Source organism: Polypterus senegalus, chromosome 6, assembly GCF_016835505.1.
Source record: "Polypterus senegalus isolate Bchr_013 chromosome 6, ASM1683550v1, whole genome shotgun sequence".
NCBI classification, from domain to species: Eukaryota; Metazoa; Chordata; class Cladistia; order Polypteriformes; family Polypteridae; genus Polypterus; species Polypterus senegalus.
In genome coordinates, this window is record NC_053159.1 from 173,649,159 (window position 1) to 173,673,361 (window position 24,203).

At 41.8% G+C, this 24,203-nt stretch overlaps 2 protein-coding genes across 3 annotated transcripts in view; one reads left to right on the top strand and one right to left on the bottom strand.

The window, feature by feature from the left end:
• zgc:172182 (coiled-coil domain-containing protein 89) overlaps nt 1-24,203 on the top strand; it is a 55,347-nt gene that overhangs the window by 25,669 nt on the left and 5,475 nt on the right. The window contains exons 5-9 of one of the 2 annotated variants that reach the window (XM_039757569.1): nt 5,753-5,850; nt 6,927-7,063; nt 12,734-12,810; nt 15,605-15,704; nt 16,082-16,465. In XM_039757569.1, coding sequence (XP_039613503.1) covers nt 5,753-5,850; nt 6,927-7,063; nt 12,734-12,810; nt 15,605-15,704; nt 16,082-16,168 — 499 coding nt within the window. In that variant the 3' untranslated portion in view covers nt 16,169-16,465. Of the gene's footprint in view, nt 1-5,752; nt 5,851-6,926; nt 7,064-12,733; nt 12,811-15,604; nt 15,705-16,081; nt 16,466-24,203 lie in introns of those variants that run through there. The other variant, XM_039757570.1, reaches the window with a different exon arrangement.
• atp5f1b (ATP synthase F1 subunit beta) lies at nt 17,919-24,173 on the bottom strand. The gene is made up of 10 exons (XM_039757568.1): nt 24,039-24,173; nt 21,476-21,658; nt 20,779-20,953; nt 20,461-20,582; nt 20,072-20,256; nt 19,694-19,852; nt 19,491-19,613; nt 19,195-19,407; nt 18,787-18,988; nt 17,919-18,175 (listed from the first exon to the last, which is right to left on the bottom strand). The coding sequence occupies exons 1-10, from the start codon at nt 24,142-24,144 to the stop codon at nt 18,078-18,080; spliced, it is 1,566 nt and encodes a 521-aa protein (XP_039613502.1). The 5' UTR covers nt 24,145-24,173; the 3' UTR covers nt 17,919-18,077.

Genomic DNA, 24,203 nt, shown 5'->3' on the forward strand with positions numbered 1-24,203 from the left:
CAACCGGGAGGAGGCCCCGGGTAAGACCCAGGACACGCTGGAGGGACTATGTCTCGGCTGGCCTGGGAGCATGGGATTCTCCCGGAAGAGCTGGAAGAAGTGGCCGGGGAGAGGGAAGTCTGGGCCTCTCTGCTTAAGCTGCTGCTCCCGCGACCCGACCTCGGATAAGCGGAAGAGGATGGATGGATGGATGTTACGCTAATGACACACAGCTTTTATCTGTCCACTAAATCCAGTTCTGTTTTCCCTCCAATTACTCTTCTGGCCTGTCTACAAAACATAGAGTTATGGATGACCCTTCTCCAATTAAATAGCAATAAAACTGAGGTGCTCCTCATTGGTTCTAAATCTACATTCACTAAGGTTAATCATTCTTCTATCTTAATTTAAAAAAAAAAAAATTACAAAAATGAGTCCAAAGCAGAACTGAAGATACAATGGGATAAACATGGCCATTATATACTGTAGCTGACTAACAGGAAGTGGAAATTACATCTTTAGGAGGCGGGTTCTGAGGGACCAGAAGCGGAAGTGATTGTTTTTATGAGGTTCTTCTGATGGTCTGCAGAAGGAAAGAGGAAAAAGAATTAGAGTACAGTGCCAATCCCTGGTCCGGTGGAGAAACACATTTATATGAGCCCATAAACTGACTCCCGTGTGTAAGTGTGTGACAACAGTCAGTCGTATTGTACTGATGTATTTATTATTTGCCACAAAATAGACAAAATTATCCAACACTTGCATGCCTAAATCCCTACTGTTTAGACCAGGGTGCTCAAACTCCGGTCCTGGAGGGCCACAGTGACTGCAGGTTTTCATTCTAATCCTTTTCTTAATTAGTGATCTGTTTTTGCTGCTAATATTAACTTATTTTAAATTAATTTTATTTGACTTGTTTTGGTTTTTTTTTAAGATTTGTTCCTCTGAATCACTTCATTTCTTTCGTTAAATGGCACCCAAACAGAAATGAAATGTGAAGTCTGTGAGCCAACAGAAGACCAACTAAGTCAGGGCCTCAAACTCCAACCAATTTCATTCCAACCAGTTGCTTCATTAGGCGTTGAGTCTTGTTGTTATTTAAACCCGTTCTTTAATTCCATGACTTGCTGCTGCTCTCATTGTGTAATGGCATACATTTTTGAAATTGCTGATGTTCTCTTTTCTAAGAGCTCCGTTAAAATGTTTTATGAACCTGAGCAGATCAACATTCCTGAGAATTTCACCTTTCTTTGTTTTCAGATATCGTATGATGGACACAGTTTGCTGGTCCTGTTTTGTCTTATTTTGTGTCTCTTATTGTTTGTCTGCTAATTATGGAAAAAGAAACTATTAAGGGGTCTGAGTCTTCAAGAGCAAGTCCATTAAAATTAATTCAAAAGACGTTAATTAGGAGAAAAAACAGATCACTAACTAAGAAAAAGGTTAGAATGAAAACCTGCAGCTCCTTTGAGCGAGGAGGAACAGGATGAGCACTGCCAAAGCCTACAAAATGACCTACAGCAGGCAGGCTACTAGTATGAATGTCTCTGACCAAATAATCAGAAACAGATTTCATAAGGGTTGGCCTGAGGGTCCAACGTCCTCTAGTGGGCCCTGTGCTCATTGCCCGGCACCGTGAAGCTCGATTGGCATTTGCCATAGAATACCAGAATTGGCAGGTTCACAGTTCACAACTGGTGCCCTGTGCTTTTCACAGATGAGAGCAGGTTTACCCTGAGCACATGTGACAGACGTGAAAGGGTCTGGAGAAGCTGTGGAGAACGTTATGCTGCCTGTAACATTGTTCAGCATGAGCGATTTGGTGGTGGGTCAGTGATGGTCTGGGGAGGCATATCCATGGAGGGATGCACAGACCTCTACAGGCTAGACAACGGCACCTTGACTGCCATTTGGCAGTTTATACAGATGTAAATAAATATGATGTGAGGAGCACAAGAGGCCAAAGGGGTTGCCTGAAACTACAAAGGCAAGTCAAGAAAGACAATGTCCCAACACATAAATCTAAAGAAAAGACAAAAACAGAGCCCAGAGGTCAGAAATTCCATAAATCCCAAAGCACAGAAAAATCACAAGCAAAACTCACCAACGCTTTCAATGAACCGCAAGGGACTGCTTATTTCCTCAAACTTTAAACCTCTTGATGGTAATCCAGTTGTGCAGTGAAGCAATGAAACAACAAATACCACTAACTGCCATCACCCAGCAGTCCTTGTGGCAACTACTGAAGCAACCTAATGACTGCACTACTCACAGGGTTGCTGGGATTCACAGTCCATTTAAGTAGCAGGGCTACAGCATGGTCACAGAATAATTTCCATCAAATTATCAGTGACAAACCTGTGAATAGGCGGATCCACAAATCTCATGGTCTGACCTGTAGAGCCGTCTAGGTAGAATGGCTCCTCTTGAAGCCTGACTGGTTAGGATCAAGAAGTCTCTTCTTAAATAGAATAGATAGATACTTTATTAATCCCAAGGGGAAATTCACATACTCCAGCAGCAACATACATAAAGAACAATATTAAATTAAAGAGTGATAAAAATGCAGGTATAACAGACAATAACTTTGTATAATGTTAACCTTTACCCCCCGGTTGGAATTGAAGAGTCGCATAGTGTGGTGGAGGAACGATCTCCTCAGTCTGTCGGTGGAGCAGGACGGTGACAGCAGTCTGTCACTGAAGCTGCTTCTCTGTCTGGAGATGATCCTGTTCAGTGGATGCAGTGGATTCTCCATGATTGACAGGAGCCTGCTCAGCGCCCGTCGCTCTGCCACGGATGTCAAACTGTGCAGCTCCGTGTCTACAATAGAGCCTGCCTTCCTCACCAGTTTGTCCAGGCGTGAGGCGTCCCTCTTCTACGCGGTGGTGTGCTGGGGAGGGAGCACAAAGAAGAGGGTGATCGCCACAACCGTCTGATAGAACACCTGCAGCATCTTATTGCAGATGTTGAAAGACGCCAGCCTTCTAAGGAAGTATAGTCTGCGCTGTCCTTTCTTACACAGAGCATCAGTTTTGGCAGTCCAATCCAATTTATCATCCAGCTGCACTCCCATATATTTATAGGTCTGTACCCTCTGCACCCTGTCACCTCTGATGATCACGGGGTCCATGAGGGGCCTGGTCCTCCTAAAATCCACCACCGGCTCCTTGGTTTTGCTGGTGTTCAGGTGTAGATGGTTTGAGTCGCACCATTTAACAAAGTCTTTGAAGCATGAAGGAAGTGTGGGATAGGGTGAAGATCATCACTGGCTGCAGCTCGAAGCGGGGTGCCACCATTGAGAGAGACATGGAGAGAGCACGTCTAATAGGTTAATAGGTTTGACCACCCTAACTCACTCTCACTTTAGAGTACTGCACCCTCCACCCATCCTTCTGCTGATACCAGCATAGGAGAGACATCCCCACCCACAATTACAGCAGCCCAGGTAAGCAAAGAGCTGAGGAGACTTTATGTCAGCAAAGCAGTGGGTCCAGATGGAGTATCGCCGTGACTGCTGAAGGCCTGTGCGCTGGAACTGGGGAGTCCTCTACAGTGCATCTTCAAACGGAGTCCCGAGGCTTTGGAAAACATCTTGTATCACCCCAGTCCCAAAGGTATCACGTCCTAGTGAACTGAATGACTTCTGGCCTGTCGCTCTGACGTCACATGTGATGAAGACCATGGAGCAGCTGCTGCTTCACCACCTGAGGCCACAGGTCTGCTACGCCCTCAACCCTCTGCAGTTCGCATACCAGGAGAAGGTGGAAGTGGAGGATGCCATCATCTACATGCTACAACGATCCCTCTCCCACTTGGACAGAGGCAGTGGTGCTGTAAGAATTATGTTTTTGGACTTCTCTAGTGCCTTCAACACCATCCAACCTCTGCTCCTTAAGGACAAGCTGAAAGAGATGGGAGTAGACTCATACCTGGTGGTATGGATCGTGGACTATCTTACAGACAGACCTCAGTATGTGCGTCTCGGGAACTGCAGGTCTGACATTGTGGTCAGCAACACAGGAGCGCCGCAGGGGACTGTGCTTTCTCCAGTCCTGTTAAGCCTATATACACAGGACTTCCAATACAACTCGGAGTCCTGCCACGTGCAAAAGTTCACTGACGACACTGCTATCATGGGGTGCATCAGGAGTTGTCAGGAGGAGGAGTATAGGAACCTAATCTAGGACTTTGTTAAATGGTGCAACTCAAACCATCTACACTTGAACACCAGCAAAACCAAGGAGCTGTTGGTGGATTTTAGGAGGCCCAGGCCCCTCATGGACCCTGTGATCATCAGAGGTGACTGTGTGCATAGGGTGCAGACCTATAAATATCTGGGAGTGCAGCTGGATGACATATTGGACTGGACTGCCAATACTGATGCTCTGTGCAAGAAAGGTCAGAGCCGACTATACTTTCTTAGAAGGTTGGCGTCCTTCAACATCTGCAATAAGATGCTGCAGATGTTCTATCAGACGGTTGTGGCGAGTGCCCTTTTCTACGTGGTGGTGTGCTGGAGCGGCAGCATAAAGATGAAAGACGCCTCACGCCTGGACAAACTTGTTAAGAAGGCAGGCTCTATTGTAGAAGTAAAGTTGGACAGTTTAACATCTGTGGCAGAGCGACGGGCACTAAGCAAACTCCTGTCAATCATGAAGAATCCACTGCATCCACTGAACAGGATCATCTCCAGACAGAGGAGCAGCTTCAGTGACAGACTTTTGTCACCGTCCTGCTCCACTGACAGGCTAAAGAGATCGTTCCTCCCCCACACTATGCGACTCTTCAATTCCATCCGGGGGAGTAAATGCTAACATTATTTAAAGTTATTGTCTGCTTTTACATGCATTTTTATTACTATTTAATTTAATATTGATTTTTGTATCAGTATACTGCTGCTGGTTTATGTGAATTTCCCCTTGGGGTTAATAAAGTATAATCTATCTATCTATCTATCTATCTATCATATAGTGCCTTTCATATCTATCTATCTATCTATCAGGAGTGGGGGTTGATTTGTTTTCGATGCTGTTGTTGTTAAAATTGATCTATTTATATGGAATGCTGTGTGATTACAATAAAAATCAATAAAATTAAAAAAAAAAAAAAAAGCTGCCGAGTGTTGTGGGACCAGGTGAGAACCTCACTGATGTAAGTTACAAGGAATTTAAAGGTCTTCACCCTCCTTTCCTTTATCTCACCGATGTATATTGGGGTATGCTGCTCCTTCCTCCTCCTCCTCCTAGGATCAATAATCATCTCTTGGGTTTTGTCTGCATTTAAGGAGAGATTATTTTCATGACACCAGGTTACCAGTCCTGCCAATTCTCTTCTGCATGCGGTCCCCCAGTGGTTAACCTAATAACTGTGGGATCATCTGCAGACGTGATGATGCTGGCTTCTTAGAGTTGGCAGTAGCAGATTTCTTGTAATTCGGATTGCATCTCAAATCTGGTTAATCCAAATCAGCTCTAAACAGGAGGTCAAGTCCATTATAGGGTCCACTCATACACACACCCCCCCAAACAAGGACCATTAACTTAACACACACACAACGAACATACATCTTGAGAGTAGATGAAGGAACAGTCACAAATACAATTAAATCGTGAAAACTCCACTCCGAGGACTGCTGGATGCGTGAAGCCACAGAGCTACCCGTTGTGCCACCTTCTCCTACCAAACATTTGGAACCGTTTCCATGTGCTCCCAATATTTTGACAAAGGCGATCATGGTCGTCTGACTGTCTTCTTTCTGCTCATCTTTTAGGAAGAAGTCGAGTGATTTTGAAATCGTGAATAAGCAATATCTAAGTGAGAGTGACTCTCTGAAGAAAGAGTTGAAGGAATCTAAAGAGAGGTGCAGAAGTAAGTGCCATTCATTCTTCATTTTTACAAAAACAAAACCGATATAAATTATATTGAAATTCTTGAGTACTTGGGTGTTGTACCGTGTTAGCCATTATGAATGTTGTGAGAAGTTATAAGATGACACCTTTGATTGGCTAACTAAAAAGATTACAATATGCAAGCTTTCGAGGCAACTCAGGCCCTTCACTCTTGTGGCCTCGTTACAAATATCACTGTGACAATAACAAACATGCTGCCTGTTTAGGTCGTCCACTGCGGGGCATGAAAGTCAGGCATGCCAAGCCCCCAGAAAGCCAATTGATTTTTTATTTTTTTTTTCTGTAATGCTTGTGTTAATGGATTTGGACTGAAATTACGGTGGAAAAACTACAGTGTCCTCCATTATGTTTGGGGTAAAGGTTCATTTTTCCTTGATCTCCCCACCTGCTCCCCAGTTTAAAATTACAAACTAACCACGTCAGATGTGATTAAAGTGCACCTTGCAGACTTTCATTTGAAGGTGTCTGCATACATGGCTCCTCCATTTCATGGCACTATAATGTTTGGGGCACAGCAATGGCAGGTCTGTTAAAGCCATTGTCATGTTTAGTCCTTTGTCGTGTATCCCTTGCACGCAATGACTGCTTGAAGTCTGCCATTCACAGACATCACCAGGTGCCGAGGGTCTTCTCTGGTGATGCTCTGCCAACCCTCTAATGCGGACATCTTCAGCTCCTCCTTGTTTCGGGGGGCTTGTCCCTTTAAGTTTTCTCTTCAGCTTATGGAAGGCCTGCTTAGTTGGATTTCAATCGGGTGACTAAGTTGGCCATTCAAGAATTCTCCATCTTTTAGCTTTGATAAAATCCCATGTGGCCTCAGCAGTATGTTTGGCTCATTATCTTGTTGTAGGATGAAGTGATGTCCAATGACTTTGGTGGCCTTTCCTGAACTCGAGCAGATACAGATGTTTCTACACACCTCAGAATTCATTGTACCGCTGCCGTCAGCAGTTCCATTATCAATCAGTGAAGAGAAGTGTGCCAGGACATGAGACAAGCGACTACCAATTTTAATCTTTATTTTCATTTCTTTAGAATTAGATGCAACACTGAAACAAAATGCCGAGAAGTCTGCCCAGAAGGAGGCCGAGCTGCAGCACAAATTACAAGTGGCAGTTAAAGAGAAAGAAGAGCTGCTGGAGCTGTCGATGCAGCGGGGCAAACTCATTGAGGTAAAGCCAGCCGGACCTCAGGGTTTGTGTGACACGGCATTTGTCTCATTAATAGTTTCCTTTAGGGTGGGTTTGGTTTTTGATGTTGAAAATAAAGTAGTGGGTGGAATGGTGGTTAGTGCTGCTATCTCACAATTCTTGGAAACGGAGTGTGAAGCCCTGTCTATGTATCCCAAGGTTCTCCGCATCCCAAATCCCTGCTTGTTCGCTTCATTGGTGTCTCTATGTTGAAATAGTGTGTATGGTGTGAAAAGGCGCTATACATGCGCCCGACCTGACACAGACTGACAACGGAGGCACGTTAAAATCAACAAAATGATTTCGTTTTCTTCACCTGGGGTCCACGCCTTTTCCATGTCCCTCAGGTATAACACAGTCCCAAAGCACATCAACCAACACAAATAAAGTCACCACAACACAGAGTAAAGCACACTCTTCTTCCTCCACCACTCCTCCTAGGCTGCCTTGTCCTCCTCCTCCTGACTCTCACGCCCCTGTGTGGTGGCTGCTGGCTCCTTTTAGAAGGCACCCGGAAGTGCTCCAGGTGCTTGCTTGCCGAGTTCCGGCTGCATTTCCGGGTGTGGCAAAAACACTGCCCATAAGGGCTAAGGAGTCCCAGCAGCAGCACCCCCTGGTGGCACCAAACTCCAGTTCTCATGGAGCCCTGCTGGAAACTGCGGCAATGCTCCAGCCCAGGGGGGTTGCTATCTATCATCCAAGGGGAGGTATTGAATAGTCCATGGTTGTTCCATCTGAACATATACTGAAGGGGCATCCTAGCTGGGCAGGGGTCCCGGCTGTCCACCACAATGGATATATAGAGTTCCTTGTGAAAGTACAATATGCATCCCCCTCGATGTTTGTCCTATTTTTTCACATTACAATACGGAATGAAAATAGCTTTTCATTTGTATTTTCATGTAATGGACTTAATAATATACCCTATATACTCACAGATACGTGTAAGTCTGGTATTTTATAATGTCGGTCATATAAGTTGAATGCGGTAAACTCACGCTATTGGTCCAAGAGATTACGATATGTTAACGTCCACCTGAGAGAGTAACCACAGAGCACACGGCCTTTTATCTTCTATGTGGGTCCGGCAATGCGCTGTATCAGCATGTGCTCCTTACCTCTCTCTCTATTGTGCCTACGTGACCACACGACACGGGAAGACCCAAATTATTACAAATTGACATTTGCACTGTTTTGTGTTTTTTGTATCTCACATCCTCATACACCTTTATCGTAAGAGCATCCCTCATCTACGATGGAGCGTTCAATCAGAAGAAAATATGAAGCTGGTTTTAAATTAAACGTCGTTGAAGTGGCAAAAGAAATTGGTAACTGCGCTGCTGCAACAAAATTCGATGTGTCTGAGAAACTGAGGCAAGATTAGAGGAGGCAAGAAGATGTTAAAAAAAAAAAAAAATGTGTCGCATTTTTGAACGGGCCGATTTTTCAGGCTTCAAGATCGACTTATACGTGAGTATATACAGTAGTCCAAATTGTTGAATTGGAATGAAAAATAAAATAACCTTATATATAGTGTGACGTGGGAGTCCCTGTCTTGCACGAGGCGGAGTCTCAGTACTTTAGCAAAACCAGCTTTATTCAGCTTGAAACAGGGAACAGCACGGTTATTTATTGTCGCGGGATCTACTGCTCTCCTATACACAGACACAGCAGTTAGACAGAGAGTTGTGGCCAGGTTAGTGGCCAAGTAATCCTGTTCCCTTCTTCTTTATGCTGCCTCCCCAGCACACCACCGCGTAGAAGAGGGCACTCACCACAACCGTCTGGTAGAACATCTGCAGCATCTTACTGCAGATGTTGAAGGACGCCAACCTTCTGAGGAAGTATAGTCGGCTCTGTCCTCTCTTACACAGAGCATCAGTATTGGCAGTCCAGTCCAATTTACCATCCAGCTGCACTCCCAGATATTTATAGGTCTGTACCCTCTGCAGTCTCTTCTGATGATCACGAGATGATCATGAGGGGTCTGGACCTCCTAAAATCCACCACCAGTTCCTTGCTCTTGCTGGTGTTCAGGTGTAAGTGGTTTGAGTCGCACCATTTAACAAAGTCCTTGATTAGTTTCCTATACTCCTCCTCCTGACCACTCCTGATGCAGCCCACGATAGCAGTGTCATCAGTGAACTTTTGCACGTGGCAGGACTCCGAGTTGTATTGGAAGTCTGATGTATGTTGGCTGAACAGGACCAGAGAAAGTACAGTCCCCTGCGGTGCTGCTGACCACAATGTCAGACCTGCAGTTCTTGAGACGCACATACTGAGGTCTGTCTGTAAGATAGTCCACGATCCATGCCACCAGGTGTGAGTCTACTCCCATCTCAGTCATCTTGTCTCTAAGGAGCAGAGGTTGGATGGTGTTGAAGGTGCTAGAGAAGTCCAGAAACATAATTCTTACAGCACCACTGCCTCTGTCCAAGTGGGAAAGGGATTGGTGTAGCTCAGGGGTCCTTAATCCCAGTCCTGGAGAGCCGCAGTGGCTGCAGGTTTTTGTTCTGACCTGGTTGCTTAATTAGAAAGCAATTCTTGCCAATAAAGCACTAACAAGCTACGAAATTAAATTAACTTTGCTATGTCCGGTCATTCTCATATCCTAGATTTTCTTTCCCTTTCTATCATGCAAATGATTTGAAGGCTAAAATGGACGAGTAATTCTCAGTCCTTCACCTTTTTTCTCTTCATTTTTCTCCCAAGTATTTAAATAAACCCAGTAGTGCAGATAAATACACACAGGTGTAAATGTAAATAAGCTAAATGGAGAAATGCTGCTCTCTCTTGTCATTTGCATCTTATTGATAATAAGGAGCAATTAAAATAGCTGTTTAAGACAAAATGAAGCAATAAGGGCTCAAAATCACTAAAGTGAAGCAGAAGTGTTACTTTAGCAATAAGTGCTTTTTATTAAGCAACTGGGTTGGAGCAAAAACCTGCAGCCACTGCGGCTCTCCAGGACCGTGATTGAGGACCCCTGGTGTAGCATATAGATGATGGCATCCTCCACTCCCACCTTCTCCTGGTATGCGAACTGCAGAGGGTTGAGGGCATGGCGGATCTGTGGCCTCAGGTGTTTTATTACTGCAACCCACATTAATAAAAGTATGAGTGTCTGTCTGTGTGTCCATCCGGTTGCATTGTCCCGTCATTCCAAAATATGTCGCATCACAAATTTGTTAGTAATAACCTTCATTAACAATAAGTAATAATTCTTTACATTTATATAGCGCTTTTCTTACTACTCAAGGCACTTTTCGTAGTGAGTAGGGACACCACTAATGTGTAGCATCCACCTGGATATTGCGACAGCAGCCATTGTTTTGCCAGTATGCTAACAACACATGAGCTGATACTGTAGGTGGGTAAGGAATGAGTGAAATAGCCAGTTAGAGACAGGGCATGATTAGAAGCCAGAATGACTAGGCCATGGAGGGCAATTTAGCCTGGACATTGACAAATCTTTTTAATTAGCCAATAAAAAGTGTCATTTTGCTTGACTTCTCATTGCATCCATAATGGCTAACATGGTACAACACCCTAGTACTAATGTCGCAAGTAAAAAAAAAAAAAGAAAAACCAACTCACACCCCCCCAAATACAAATCATTTACACTGTTGTAAGTAAAGAAAGTAAAGAAAAGCCCAGCTCGCCCCAAAAGGAAACAATGACTAATTTATATTTCAGATCCGCAAAAGAATCGACAATTGCGAGTATTTTGTAGAATTTATATTCTAAGTACACTCTGGATTTCACACGGCCTTGAAATCTTATCATGTCACACCGCCTATTTGATTTGATGAAAGAAAGAAAGACTTTACATGTTTCACATTCAACACATCTTCTTAGTATCCTTTCCTCCACCCATATATTTTCTAACTTGAACCACCCAATTCAGCATCATGGAAAGCCAGAGCCTGCCCTGGTATTATTTGGTGCAAGGCAGCGAACAACTCTGGACGGGGGCACCAGTCCATCACAAGGCACTTTCATACAAACACCCATACCATCCATCCATTTTCTAACCTGCTGAATCCGAACACAGGGTCACGGGGGTCTGCCATACCAGTTGACGAAAGAAAGAGTTTTGAATGGAACGTTATTGGTCAATAATCAACAAATCATTTACAATGTTGCAAGTGCCGCGTTAGCCATTACGGATGTAGTGAGAAGCCAAGCAAAATGACACCTTTTATGGGCTAACTAAAAAGATTACAATATCCAAGCTTTTGAGGCATCTTCAAGCAAGATTTAACACATAGCCTGCTCTTCGCACACACAACATGTTTTATGAGGGTCTTTTCAGAAGAACTTTCAGCCATACAAGGTGTATCCATCATGCGCATGGGCTGTCTAATGCCAGGATCGAGTTAATAAGCACAGTGGTGCTCTTTGCTGTTTAAATCCCCGCCCCTATTCTGAGCTCCGCCTTCATGAGGCACTGGATTGGTTTAGAAATGTGACACTCAGTGAACCATCTAATTGCTTCCGCCCACTTATAAAACAGATTCACTAATGGTTGTCTCCAGATCAGGGGTCCCCAACTCCGGGGTCCTGGAGGGCACCAGTGGCTGCAGGTTTTCATTCTGACCCTTTTGTTAATTAGTGCACTGATTTTTGGTGCTAATTAACTTTTTTTTTAAGATTTGTTCCTCTAATTTCTTCATTTCTTTCTTAAATGGCACCCAAACAGAAATAAAATTTGAAGTGCGTGAGCCAACAGAAGACCACCTAAGTCAGAGCCTCAAACTCCAACCAATTTCACTCCAAGCAGTTGCTTAATGAGGCGCTGATTCTTCTTGTTAATTAAACCTGTTCTTTAATTCCGTGGCTTGTTGCTGTTCTCATTGTGCAATAGCGGACATTACTGAAATTGTCGATTTTCTCTTTTCTAAGAGCTCCGTTAAAATGTTTTGTGGAGCTGAGCAGATCAACATTCCTGAGGCCTTCACCTTTCTTTATTTTCAGATTTCGTATGATGGACACAGTTTACTGGTCCTGTTTTGGCTCATTTTATATCTCATTGTTTGGCTGCTAATTAAGGAAAAAGAAACAATTAAGGGGTCTGATTCTTCAAGAGCAAGTTAAATAAAATGAATTCATCCATCCATCCATCCATTTCCTAACCCGCTGAATCCAAACACAGGGAATGAATTCAAAAGAAATGAATTAGCAGCAAAAACAGGTCACTGATTAAGAAAAGTGTTGGAATGAAAACCTGCTGCCACTGCAGCCCTTCAGGACCGGAGTTGGGGTCCCCTGCTCCAGATAAATGTTACATACATGTGAGAGTAGGACTGGTCAAGAGTAGGACATTTCAAATTAACAAAATATTTTCTGTTAATTGTAACTTGAATAGAAAAGTTATTGGAAACATTTTTGGGCAACACTTATAAATTGCCATTGATTGGCATCCCATCTTGTGCTGGGTCCTGCAACTGTCCAGATTGGCTCCAGGGTCCCACCATTAACATCCTTCTTTCTTCTGGGTCGGCTGTGCTAGAGCAGTGGGGGTTAGAGGTGTGCTGTGTGAAGCCACAGGTCTGCATATTTAGAAAAAAAAAGTGAATTTGGAAAATAGACGGGAAAGAACATAAAGAATGTGTGTGGTGCACATTTGTTACAACTCTTATTTTATTTTAGGAGAAACAGAGTGAGATTGACCAACTAGAAAATGATATTGATGAAATTGACGACGCACGAAAAAAGGCAGAAAAAAGGTAATTTTTTTTGTGTTGATGTGTGACAGACGTGAGAATGAGGGGCATACAAAATGGCTGTGCATCCATTCAGTTGACCATCCAGGGTCCAAACCTCTGGTGTACAGTAATTGGTGTGTCCAGAAACCATGACTGACTTCATCTTCACCTACCGCGCACCATACAAACATCCATTTTAACTGCCACTGAATATGAGCAGGGAGGAATCCGGTGGGTAAGGACAGGAAAGCAGTTTGTGTAAATACGTGGGGTCTATCATGAAATGAACGAGGCCGATTGAATGAAAATATCCAAGCATATTGATAGCGGAGGAGAGTGTGATGCGATGGGCAATGTTCTACTGGGTAACCCTTGCATAGAGTGAACGTGAAATTGACGCGTACCACCTACCTAAATGTAATTGCTAACAAAGTACACCCCTTCATGGCAACAGTACTCCCTGAGGGAAGTGGTATCCTTCAGCGGGATAATGCACCCCACCCAAATCATTTGTGAATGGTCTGAGGCACACAATGAAGCCATGGACTCTGGCTTTCCCAGCTCTCAATCCCAGCAAGCATCTGGGGGAACGGGCAGATGTGACCATGGCAGCTCCGACCTCACAGCTTAAAAGGGTTAGAGGATCTGTGGCTAACATCCATGAGACACCGTCAGAGTTCATGTAGACTCCCATGTGTCGGCGGGTGAGAGCACGAGGAGGAGGAGGAGGAGGAGGAGCAGCACAGTAAGCAGGATGCTCATCAGTGTGATATGCATATCCTCAATTATTGCATTGAAAAGGAGGATTTTTTTTTTTTATTTGATCCTACGTGATGGTCTGGCCTCCTGTCTAGGGCTTATTCCTGCCTTTCACTTAGTGCCACCCGGCTGGGATCTGTCAAACTGGCATGCACAAACGTGACTTGCATTAGGTGTGTTTGAGAATGTCATGGCGTGTGATCTTTTTCCTGGAGTTTGCTCACTTAATTATATCCTACAGTCATATGAAAAAGAAAGTGAAGTACACCCACTCACTTAGAAGGATTTACATATCAGGACATAAAAATCAATTGATGCTTAGCAGGTCATAAAACGAGCTAAATGCAACCACAACTGCATGAGGTATGACACCGTGTCTCTATTTAACAAAAGCGAAGCCGAAAGTGTTTGGTAACACTCTGGGCAGCAGTCAAACTATACATGTCGCCGTCTTTCAGCTGCTCCTGTTTGGGGTTGCCACAGCGGATCACCTTCTTCTATATCTTCCTGTCCTCGTCATCTTGTTGTCACACCCATCACCTGCATGTCCTCTCACCACATCCATAAATCTTCTCGTAGGCCTGGCAGCTCAATCCTTGACATCTTTCTCCCAATATACTCAGCATCTCTCCTCTGCACAAACCAACACAATCTCGCCTCTCTGACTGTCTCCCAACCCTCTAATGTCCTCATTTCTAATTCTGTCCATCCTCGTCACACCCAATGCAAATCTTAACATTTTTAACTCTGCCACCTCCAGCACTAAAGTCTCCAACCCATATAACATAGCCAGTCTCACTACCGTCCTGTAGACCTTCCTTTTCACTCTTGCGGATACCCATCTGTCACAAATCACTCCTGACACTCTTCTCCACCCTGCCTGCACTCTTTTTCACCATCTTCCACAATTTCCATTGCTCTGTACCGTTGATCCCAAGTATTGAAACTCAACCACCTTCGCCATCTCTACTCCTTGCATCCTCATCATTCCTCGGACCTCCCTCATTCACACACGTATCGTCTTGTTCTTACTGACATTCATTCCTCTCTAGATCATATCTCCTCAACCTGCTCCCTACTATCGCTACAGATCACAATGTCATCAGCAATCATCAGTCCACGGGGACTCCTGTCTAATCACATCTGTCAACCTGTCCATCACCATTGCAAATAAAGGTGGGCTCAGAGCCGATCCCTGGTGTAATCCCACCTCCACCTTGAATGCATCCGTCAACAGAGTAAACTATATATGTCAAAAAAAAAGTCAGTGTTGTAAGTTTCACTTGTAACAGCAAATTGTGGTAACTTTCTACAGCCACTGTACCCAAACCTCAGTAGACAAATACCTACAAACCTGCTTTTAAGTTTGCCACCTCACTTCATTGTGTAGCGATTCAAAGTACAGTCTGGTTTAGACGACGACACTGCATCGTGATAAGCCAAATGGCTTGTGTACACAGAAGTAATGAGGTCTACCTTTTTGGTAGTGCATATGCCTTTAGCACCCTGGTTGAGGTTGGGAGCCTGTGCCAATTACAGCACGTTGCTGCACCCACCACAAGACGAAACACCCGGATTGGGCCCAGAGTGCAGTGGGTGACAACTCAGTGCCACACTGAAACAGTGTGAGGTTTTATTATGGTGGCTGGAGTGCCTGTCCTACCACAAGCCCCCAAGTTTTCCTTTCAAGTTGAAGGACATGCTTGCAGTGCTAGATGCAGATTAATGTCATACCCACGACAAATCCATTTATTCTAGCAATTAAAGGCAAATATTACTTGTCATATACAGGGCTCACTGCTAGAAATACAAAAATATAGCGCATTTAGGCCAGCAAAAGAAAGTCAAATATGGTAAAAAGGACCTCAATAAATGCAGTACCATATTCTGGAATCACCAGTCAAGTACCAGATCTTTTCAGCTACTGTCACTGATCTAAATTAAAATAGAGAACATACTCCGATACATTCCAAATTACTTCTACCTTAATAAGCAATTTCAAATTTTATAGTTTGATAGAATTTACAACTATCATTTTACAAAAAATCTCACCTAGGTTTGAAAAGGAGGCTTCAATAGTCAATGCAGATCTGCGAGTTCAGGAGCTCCAAAGCCAACTGGAAGAATCACAAGTGAATTACAGCGAACTTTCAAAGGTAAAAAACAAAGCAAATTATTTCAAGTTCATTTTGTAATGTGCTGCTGTAAACCACACATAACACCTACAGAGAGCGTACACAGTATTTTTCAAACATTAATAATTTACCTTATAGTTTTTACCCAATGTAAATAGTTAAAACATACTGTGCATCAGGTTTTCAGGGTGTTGGCTACTAAGTAAACTGTTTTGAAGATGTGAGTACTTTCTATAGGTGCTGTGTTCAGAGCCATTGCTTAGAACATTAAGACTGAAAAAAAAGTTAAGTTTTCCCTTCTGGATAACACAAATTGGCAGGCTCTCCAAAGAAAGCATTTGGTAAGACCTCAATGTGTCTTAAAAAAAGCCATTTACTTTTTAACTTTTTCTTTGCAGGAATATGAAGCTTACAAGAAACACAGCAGTGATCTTCTCATGAAGGAAAAGGAACTGAATGCAAAACTGCGTCATATGATAAAGTAACGAGTACTAGAGAAACCACATGTTCTGTATTAGATAGCCATTTGTGAAATATCCTGCACATTCCTCCTCTTTTGCAGGAATTTAGTCACCCCAAGCTTAAATCAGTAGCACGGCAGCCAAAACTGCAGGTTTGAAGCTGCAACTCAAGAACTTCTTTTTTCAGCTGCTCCCATTAGGGGTCACCACAGCAGATCTTGTTCTATGTCTTTGTCCTCCGCATGTTGCTCTGTCACACTCATCGCCTGCATGTCCTCTCTTGTAACATCCATAAATCTTCTCTTTGGCCTTCTTTTCCTCTTGCCTGGCAGCTCCATCCTTAACATCCTTCTCCCAATATACTCAGCATCTCTCTTCTGCACATGTCCAAACCTACGCAATCTCGCCTCTCTGACTTTGTCTCCAAACGGTCCATCCTGAGCTGACCCTCTAATGCACTCATTTCTAATCCTGTCCAACCTCATCACACCCAATGCAAACCTCCAACTCTGTCTCAGTGCCACGGTCTCCAACCCATATAACAGCTGGTGATCTTACTAACGTCTTGTGGACATTCCCTTTCACTCTTTCTGGTACCAGTCTGTCACAAATCATTCCTGACACTTTTCAACCCAACTCCACCCTGCCTGCACTCTTATTCATCTCTTCCACACTCCCCATTACAAGCCATTGATCTAAATGAAGAAAAAAAACTGTCCATTCATAATCCAAAACTAATTTATGGCCAAGAAAAATCATGGAAAAAAATTTCGTGAAATTCACTTAGAAAATCAAATAAATACATCATGCTTTTTATCTGATCTTTTGTTCTCTAGTTCTTACTGAAAACAGAAAATCCAACAATACCCTAAAAACATAACATGCCATTAAGCAAACTGGCATTGTAGATTGACAGATTTGAATTGCAAGCTTGAGAAAGCTAGTTGGTGGCTGTTTGATTTCATTTACTTACTACAACTGTTGGCATAAATACCCCAAGAACTTTATTTTCTTCCCAAAAATTAGACATTAAACTAAACTTCCCATCGGGAATAAATGTATATCATAAAAGTGTGATGGGTAAGAACCAAGCTTAATTCTCAAAGATGTCACATACAGTACAGGCCAAAGGTTTGGACACACCTCCTCATTCAATGTGTTTTCTTTATTTTCATGACCATTTACTTTGGTAGATTCTCACTGAAGGCATCAAAACTATGAATGAACACATGTGGAGTTATGTACTTAACAAAAAAGGTGAAATAACTGAAAACATGTTTTATATTCTAGTTTCTTCAAAATAGCCACCCTTTGCTCTGATTACTGCTTTGCACACTCTTGGCATTCTCTCGATGAGCTTCAACAGGTAGTCACCTGAAATGGTTTTCACTTCTCAGGTGTGCCTTATCAGGGTTATTGAGTGGAATTTCTTGCTTTATCAATGGGGTTGGGACCAGCAGTTGTGTTGTGCAGAAGTCACGTTAGTTGGACAATCATTTATTTTTCAACAGGACAATGACCCCAAACACACCTCCAGGCTGTGTAAGGGCTATTTGACCAAAAAGGAGAGTGATGGAGTGCTGTAAATGGTCATGAAAATAAAGAAAACACATTGAATGAGGAGGTGTGTCCAAACTTTTGGCCTGTACTGTATGCTGACATCAATCCCAGAACACAAGCATTTCCACATTCTACATAGCATGGTTTGGATCAGAGTGCCCCCTCTCCAACCCCAATCTCCATAAACTTGATTAATCCTTCGGGGGAAAAAAAATGAACTGTTGTCATAATTGATTTTATTTCCAACTCCAGATTTAAATGGAAAACATTAAATAGAACAAAACCTCAGATGACAAGACAGTTGACCAGTTTTGAATTTTACACCCCGTCATAAAGCCAAGTGCTCCCTTGAATGTTTCAGTCAATATTTTGATTACGCATGTTCTTCAGCCAATTTCTCTGCCTTCTGGACCACCTCCGCAATTGGGCCAACCATGTAAAAGGCTTGTTCGGGCAGACTGTCATGCTCACCTAGAATCAATCATGAAAGTACAGTTGTAAAAAAAAAAAAAAGATTAAAACAATCACATTTAGATCAAATTACTCACTAATTTCAGTATTTTAAATGTTACTCTTCTTTCAACTAATGTATTTAAGATCCTTAAAATAGACACTATAGACTAAACAGGACCTCAAAATACAAGGGATGTTCAAAAAGTTTCCACACTTATATTTCATCGGAAACTGTAAAGTCAGGAGTAGTAGTAATTGGGCAATAAAAAGTTGGTACGATGCTGGGAAAATTGCATCACAAATAAAGGTGACTATGTAGAAAAGTGATGTCATTCATTTTTTAAATTAATAGTTAAAAAAAAAATGTGGAAACTTTTTGAACATCCCTCATACTTTATAAATTGATATGGATATGCAGAATTTAGAATACTTCTAATCCTTAACATTAAGAAGTCTATAGCTCTAAAAATTAGAAGCCATCTAAAAGATCAATGGCAATGCAGTACTAAACATCAAGAGACCACCCGTTGCAACCACGTGTTACCTGAAACAGTCTTTTAAGCATCTTAGCTTCAAGTACTGCAATGTTTCAGAAACCAACAATCAAACAAATGTACAAGTACACTTACCACGAAGAATGCTCTGGAATCCACTGATTGTCTCTTTAAGTGGGACCAGTTTTCCAAGATGACCAGTAAATACTTCTGCTACCTGGAAGGGCTGAGACAGGAAGCGCTGAATCTTGCGAGCCCTGGCCACGGTCAGCTTGTCTTCCTCTGACAATTCATCCATACCCAAAATAGCAATGATATCTTGCAGGGATTTGTAGTCCTAAAAAAAATTTGAAAAGTTCACCAATAAAAAAGCTGTGCTTTCACTGGAACAAAATAAGGATATTTTGGCATTATATGTACAGAGTTAAACTACAGCCAACCATTACAAAGTCTTAGGAACTGCACAATATTTAACATGTACAATTATAATGAAACAGTAAACATTTAAGGATCTTAAATTTGAAAACTTCAACAGCAAGTTACCTGAAGGATTTTCTGCACTCCACGAGCTACATCATAGTGCTCTTGTCCTACAATGTTGGGGTCCATGATACGTGATGTAGAATCCAGTGGGTCAACAGCAGGGTAAATGCCCAGCTCAGCAATTGCACGAGAGAGCACAGTTGTGGCATCCAAGTGAGCAAAGGTGGTAGCTGGAGCAGGATCAGTCAAGTCATCAGCAGGCACATAAATGGCCTAAAAAATTAAAACATGGACCACATTCACAATCGGCACAAATATGAACTCAAGATTTAATACAAATGGGAACACAAACTTACCTGTACTGATGTAATGGAGCCTTTCTTGGTTGTCGTAATTCTTTCCTGCATAGTACCCATGTCAGTGGCCAGGGTTGGCTGGTAACCTACAGCTGAGGGAATACGACCCAACAAGGCAGATACCTACAACACAATGGTATTATATACACACAACAAAACACAGCCTCTTAGTGACATAAAACACCAAATGGCAAGAGATTTACCTCTGATCCAGCCTGAGTAAATCGGAAAATGTTGTCAATGAAAAGCAGCACATCTTGTCCTTCTTGATCACGGAAATATTCAGCAACAGTTAGACCAGTGAGGGCAACTCTAGCACGAGCACCAGGGGGCTCATTCATTTGTCCGTATACAAGTGCTACCTGTAAAAGTATGCCACCAATTAAAAACATCAGTGCTGCATGGTTCTAAATGTACATGTTTATAAACAAGGGGGTTAAATCAGTTTCACTAATATTGTTAACTCTAATTTATACTTTAAAAAAAAGGTTTAGGCTGATGTTACAAAAAAAAAACAAAAACAATCTAAATCTGAGTGGCTTACAATTTTATCCAACATTGATGACAGTCTAATATTTTACCTTAGATGTGGTGTCCTTCAGGTTGATTACACCAGACTCGATCATCTCATGGTACAAGTCATTGCCTTCACGGGTGCGCTCTCCCACCCCAGCAAACACTGAATATCCACCATGGGCTTTAGCCACATTGTTGATCAGCTCCATGATAAGTACAGTTTTGCCTACACCAGCACCTCCAAACAGGCCTTAATGGGGAGACAAAAGGAAAAAAATTTAACTTGCTCGATAGAAAACATAAAACGAGTCACTTTACTCTAGATGTTTTGGAACAGATATTAAGTATTGCATTTATTATGCTCTGGCAAAAATTAACGGCTCGACTTAACAGGTTTTTGGAGTTTTTAAAAGCAGAAATGAGGTGAACCTTAACTCTAAAATTTGATACTCACCAATTTTCCCACCCTTGGCATAGGGAGCTAGAAGGTCTACCACCTTGATACCAGTCACCAGGATTTCTTGCTCAACACTCATGTCCACAAATTCTGGAGCTTCTGCATGAATGGCAGCCGTCCTTGAAAGAAAGGGTATTTTTAATAATTTGCTAATTATAAACAAAGCAGAGTCCATAGGAATAAGCAACATTTACAAAAAAGTAAAAATGCAACAAAAATCTATCCTTGATTCTAAAGAATATCTTAAGGCAATACTCTACCCCTATATTGAACTGCTTAATTTGACTGTATTTTAAACACATAGTTAACACTTACTGCTTGGTGGTAATTGGTCCCCTTTCATCAATAGGCTCGCCAATTACATTCATAATTCTTCCCAATGTTTCAGGACCAACTGGAATTCGAATTGGAGCTCCAGTGTCAAGAACTTTCTGACCACGCACCAAACCCTCTGTTCCATCCATGGCAATTGTTCGGACAGTATTCTCCCCTAAAAAAGAGAGGGGTTTACGTTAGGATAGTAAACTGTTAAAAGGGAAACTAACTAGCTCTTAATACTAGTACAAATAGATATTTTTAAAATCTTTAAAAGCACCTATTAAATTTTCAGTGACATCCCCAAAAGAGTAGTAGACCGATTTTAAAACATTTTTTCACTTTTTTACAATTCCTCAAAGTTAACTTATCTATTAAATACAAATATGTTAAGAGTATACAACCTCACTCAAAAAAAATACCAGTTATACAAGTTTTTAAAATTAAGACGCTAACTATGGAAGCCTACTATGTAATACTGAAAATAATTTAGGGCTATATCAGATTGTAAAAGAATTCTCCCAACCCATGGCATTAACTTTAAAAAAAAATATATATATATATATATAAATATATATATATACACATTTATATATTTTAAAAGATATATATTCATGTTGCGCACACACACTACAACCATGGGTACAAGACTCATAATAAACAAATCAACAAAACTATTAACAAATGAGGAATTTACCAAGATGTTGGGCCACCTCCAACACGAGCCTAGTGTCACGCCCCGATACTTCCAATGCATTGAGGATTGGAGGCAGACCTTCATCAAACTGGACATCCACAACAGCACCAATGACAGCCACAATACGTCCATTTGCAACTCCGGGTTTTGCAGAGGGTGCAGTCTGTGCTGCATAGTTTCTACCTGCAAAAGTCAACAATTTAACATTTACAAATAAAAAAATGCAATGCAAGAAACATCGTTACAAAAAGGTGGTTAATTCGGTTAAGGAAAAAAACATTTCTCCATACTATGTCATGAGTCTGAAGACATGGAATTTGTTTTGACATTTCCCTGCAGTTTTTCAAGCCGACAGAACATTTAACCATCCAAGCATTTATATAAGAGGTCACTTTAAACAGGGTCTTGAATTCTTTCAGCATGTTACAATCTGCACATGAGGTGCACCATGTTTTGAATTAGGTTTTAGTAGGTTTACTTGCTTAGCTGATGCATTTACCCAAAGTGACTTACAAAACAGGTCAGCATAATCGAGTAAACATTAGTCTGTGAGGACTGTTTTTGTGGGAAATCAGTGTTACAGGGCCATTAGAAAATGAACCATCACAAGTGAACAGCTCAGAACAAAATACAAGCTAGTTACACCTGCTGGGTTCCAAAACCTAACAGCTAATATCGGTTTGACAGAAATTCACCAAACAAGAGAATATCCAAATGCTTCTTAACACACTGAGGGAGTCGGAATTTCAAATGTAGATGGACAGCATGAAGGGTCTGAATTGAGATTTCATGCCATAATGGGGTGGCATTACCTGCCAATTTTTTTTTTTGCAGACCTGAGTGTTTGAGAAGGAGCACCAGATCTCATAAGTGGCTCTGTATATAGTATCTTTTAAAAGGCTAATGTGATATCAAAGAGGTTTTCAGTGCAACTGTGTACAAATATTGCCATTCAACAGGCCTTCAATTATTTTGAAGTACTTAAATATGCAACATGTTATTTGTATTATTAAATGTAGGTATAGCTTCAACAGTACAATGCTGGAGAGGAAACAAAAACGTGTTAATGTCTAGTGCTATTAAAATAAACAGGTTTACCTGTGCTTATTCCTTATGTACAAGACTAGGCCTGCAGATAGCTACATAATGTACAAACCATGTCTTAGTTTAAAGTAAAAGAATGTAATGCTTAAGCTAACATACAAAATGTCACCCTTACACAGAAAAGTATTAGAATGACCTTAAATTAAAATTATCTTTGCAATACGCCCCGTTTTATAAATTGAAGCCCAATTCACCTGTAATCTTGAGAGCAGTGTTTTGAATCCCATGTTGGAGTATGGCTGTTTGGGAGACTGTTTCCTTACACATGCCTTGTCCATACCTATACTTCAAGTGCAAGGTATATAAAGAATAAATGGCCGGGAATGTCCAAAGCTACAGTACACTTGGCAGTTGCAACTTTCCTTGTATTACATGCATCCTTACATTCAATCACTGTTAGAAACCACAAAACTACTTTATATTTACAGTCAGAATTAGCTGGCATCAAGGACATGTGTTCTCTAAAAAGTGGGTAAGTTGCCCTTGACACCACAATGTTTGGAGCTAGATCTAACTTGCCACAGTTGATAAAAGAGCCTTCTCCGATACAGATTTCAGCAATGCAAATTAACAGATAATATGTTCAGAGAAGACTTTAACAATTAAATGAACTATTATATTCAAAATCCGATTTACTGTAATCGCGGCTGTAAATGTTTCGCTAAATTATACATATTCATGTAAGAGCTACAAATCAAGTGTAACAAAATGCTGAATTACCACCTTTTATATCAGTATCCGACTTAATGAACAAGAGCAAAAGTCATCAAATTACACGTACAAATGTCGGCAGCACTGATGACTTCATAGTGTCAGCTACGTGAATGTGGAAAAAATAAAAAAGCAAACCTACGTGAAGGTGGAACGAAATAAGCACGCAGTATACAAACACCTTCACTGTCACTTTCGCATCAGCTCGAGCACTTTAATAAAGATCCTTCAAGTGAAAGGTTAAAAGCTTCTTCCTTGAAGCAAGCGAGGGAAACGGCCATTCAACTTCAAGGATGTCAAAGTGCGAAGGACAAATCGAACACAACGTCTATATACATCTCGGGTTCAGGAATTACGCTTCCAACAGAATACTGAATATCATTAATTGGCCGGTAATCTCGTTTATCAAATCGTTGATCACTTTGCAATATAAGTTTTTGTGTAGGCCTACAAGTAAGGCTGCAATTAGCCCATACTTAGATGCATGTCAAATAAAGGTCACTCTTGAGATTCACACCAAACGTCCCATTTAAACGGCTGATAAAACAAAGGATGGATGACAAAGGCTTTCACTTTAACAATTTAATGTGCCTATTACAAGAAATCAATCAAAACAATTCAACATATTAAGAAACTTGAGGCCCAGTCATAGAAATGCGAGGCGCTGCCATTAAGAGGAAGCCAAACTAAAGCGCTACACGTTAACTTCGTTAGCAATTAAAGTCAATATAAAATATTCGTGTCTTACGTGAATACAAAGCAGCAGGTGATCCCTGGATGACTTTCAGGGGGTTAACCCCAGGCCTAAGGGCCTGCAACGCCCCGGTGCAGCAGCGTCCTACAGCTCCTAACATGCTTAAAATGGCTGAAGGTGGAAGGGGACGGCGCCGGTTTTCGCTCTTATATAGACTCG

Excerpts from the sequence above, each read along its gene's own strand:
- atp5f1b (XM_039757568.1), bottom strand. The coding sequence starts at position 24,144 with ATGTTAGGAGCTGTAGGACGCTGCTGCACCGGGGCGTTGCAGGCCCTT. Across the intron at positions 19,408-19,490 it reads GCTCCATTACATCAGTACAG|GCCATTTATGTGCCTGCTGA; the intron begins GTAAGTTTGTGT and ends TTAATTTTTTAG. Across the intron at positions 18,176-18,786 it reads ATTCCAGAGCATTCTTCGTG|GTGAGCATGACAGTCTGCCC; the intron begins GTAAGTGTACTT and ends GATTGATTCTAG.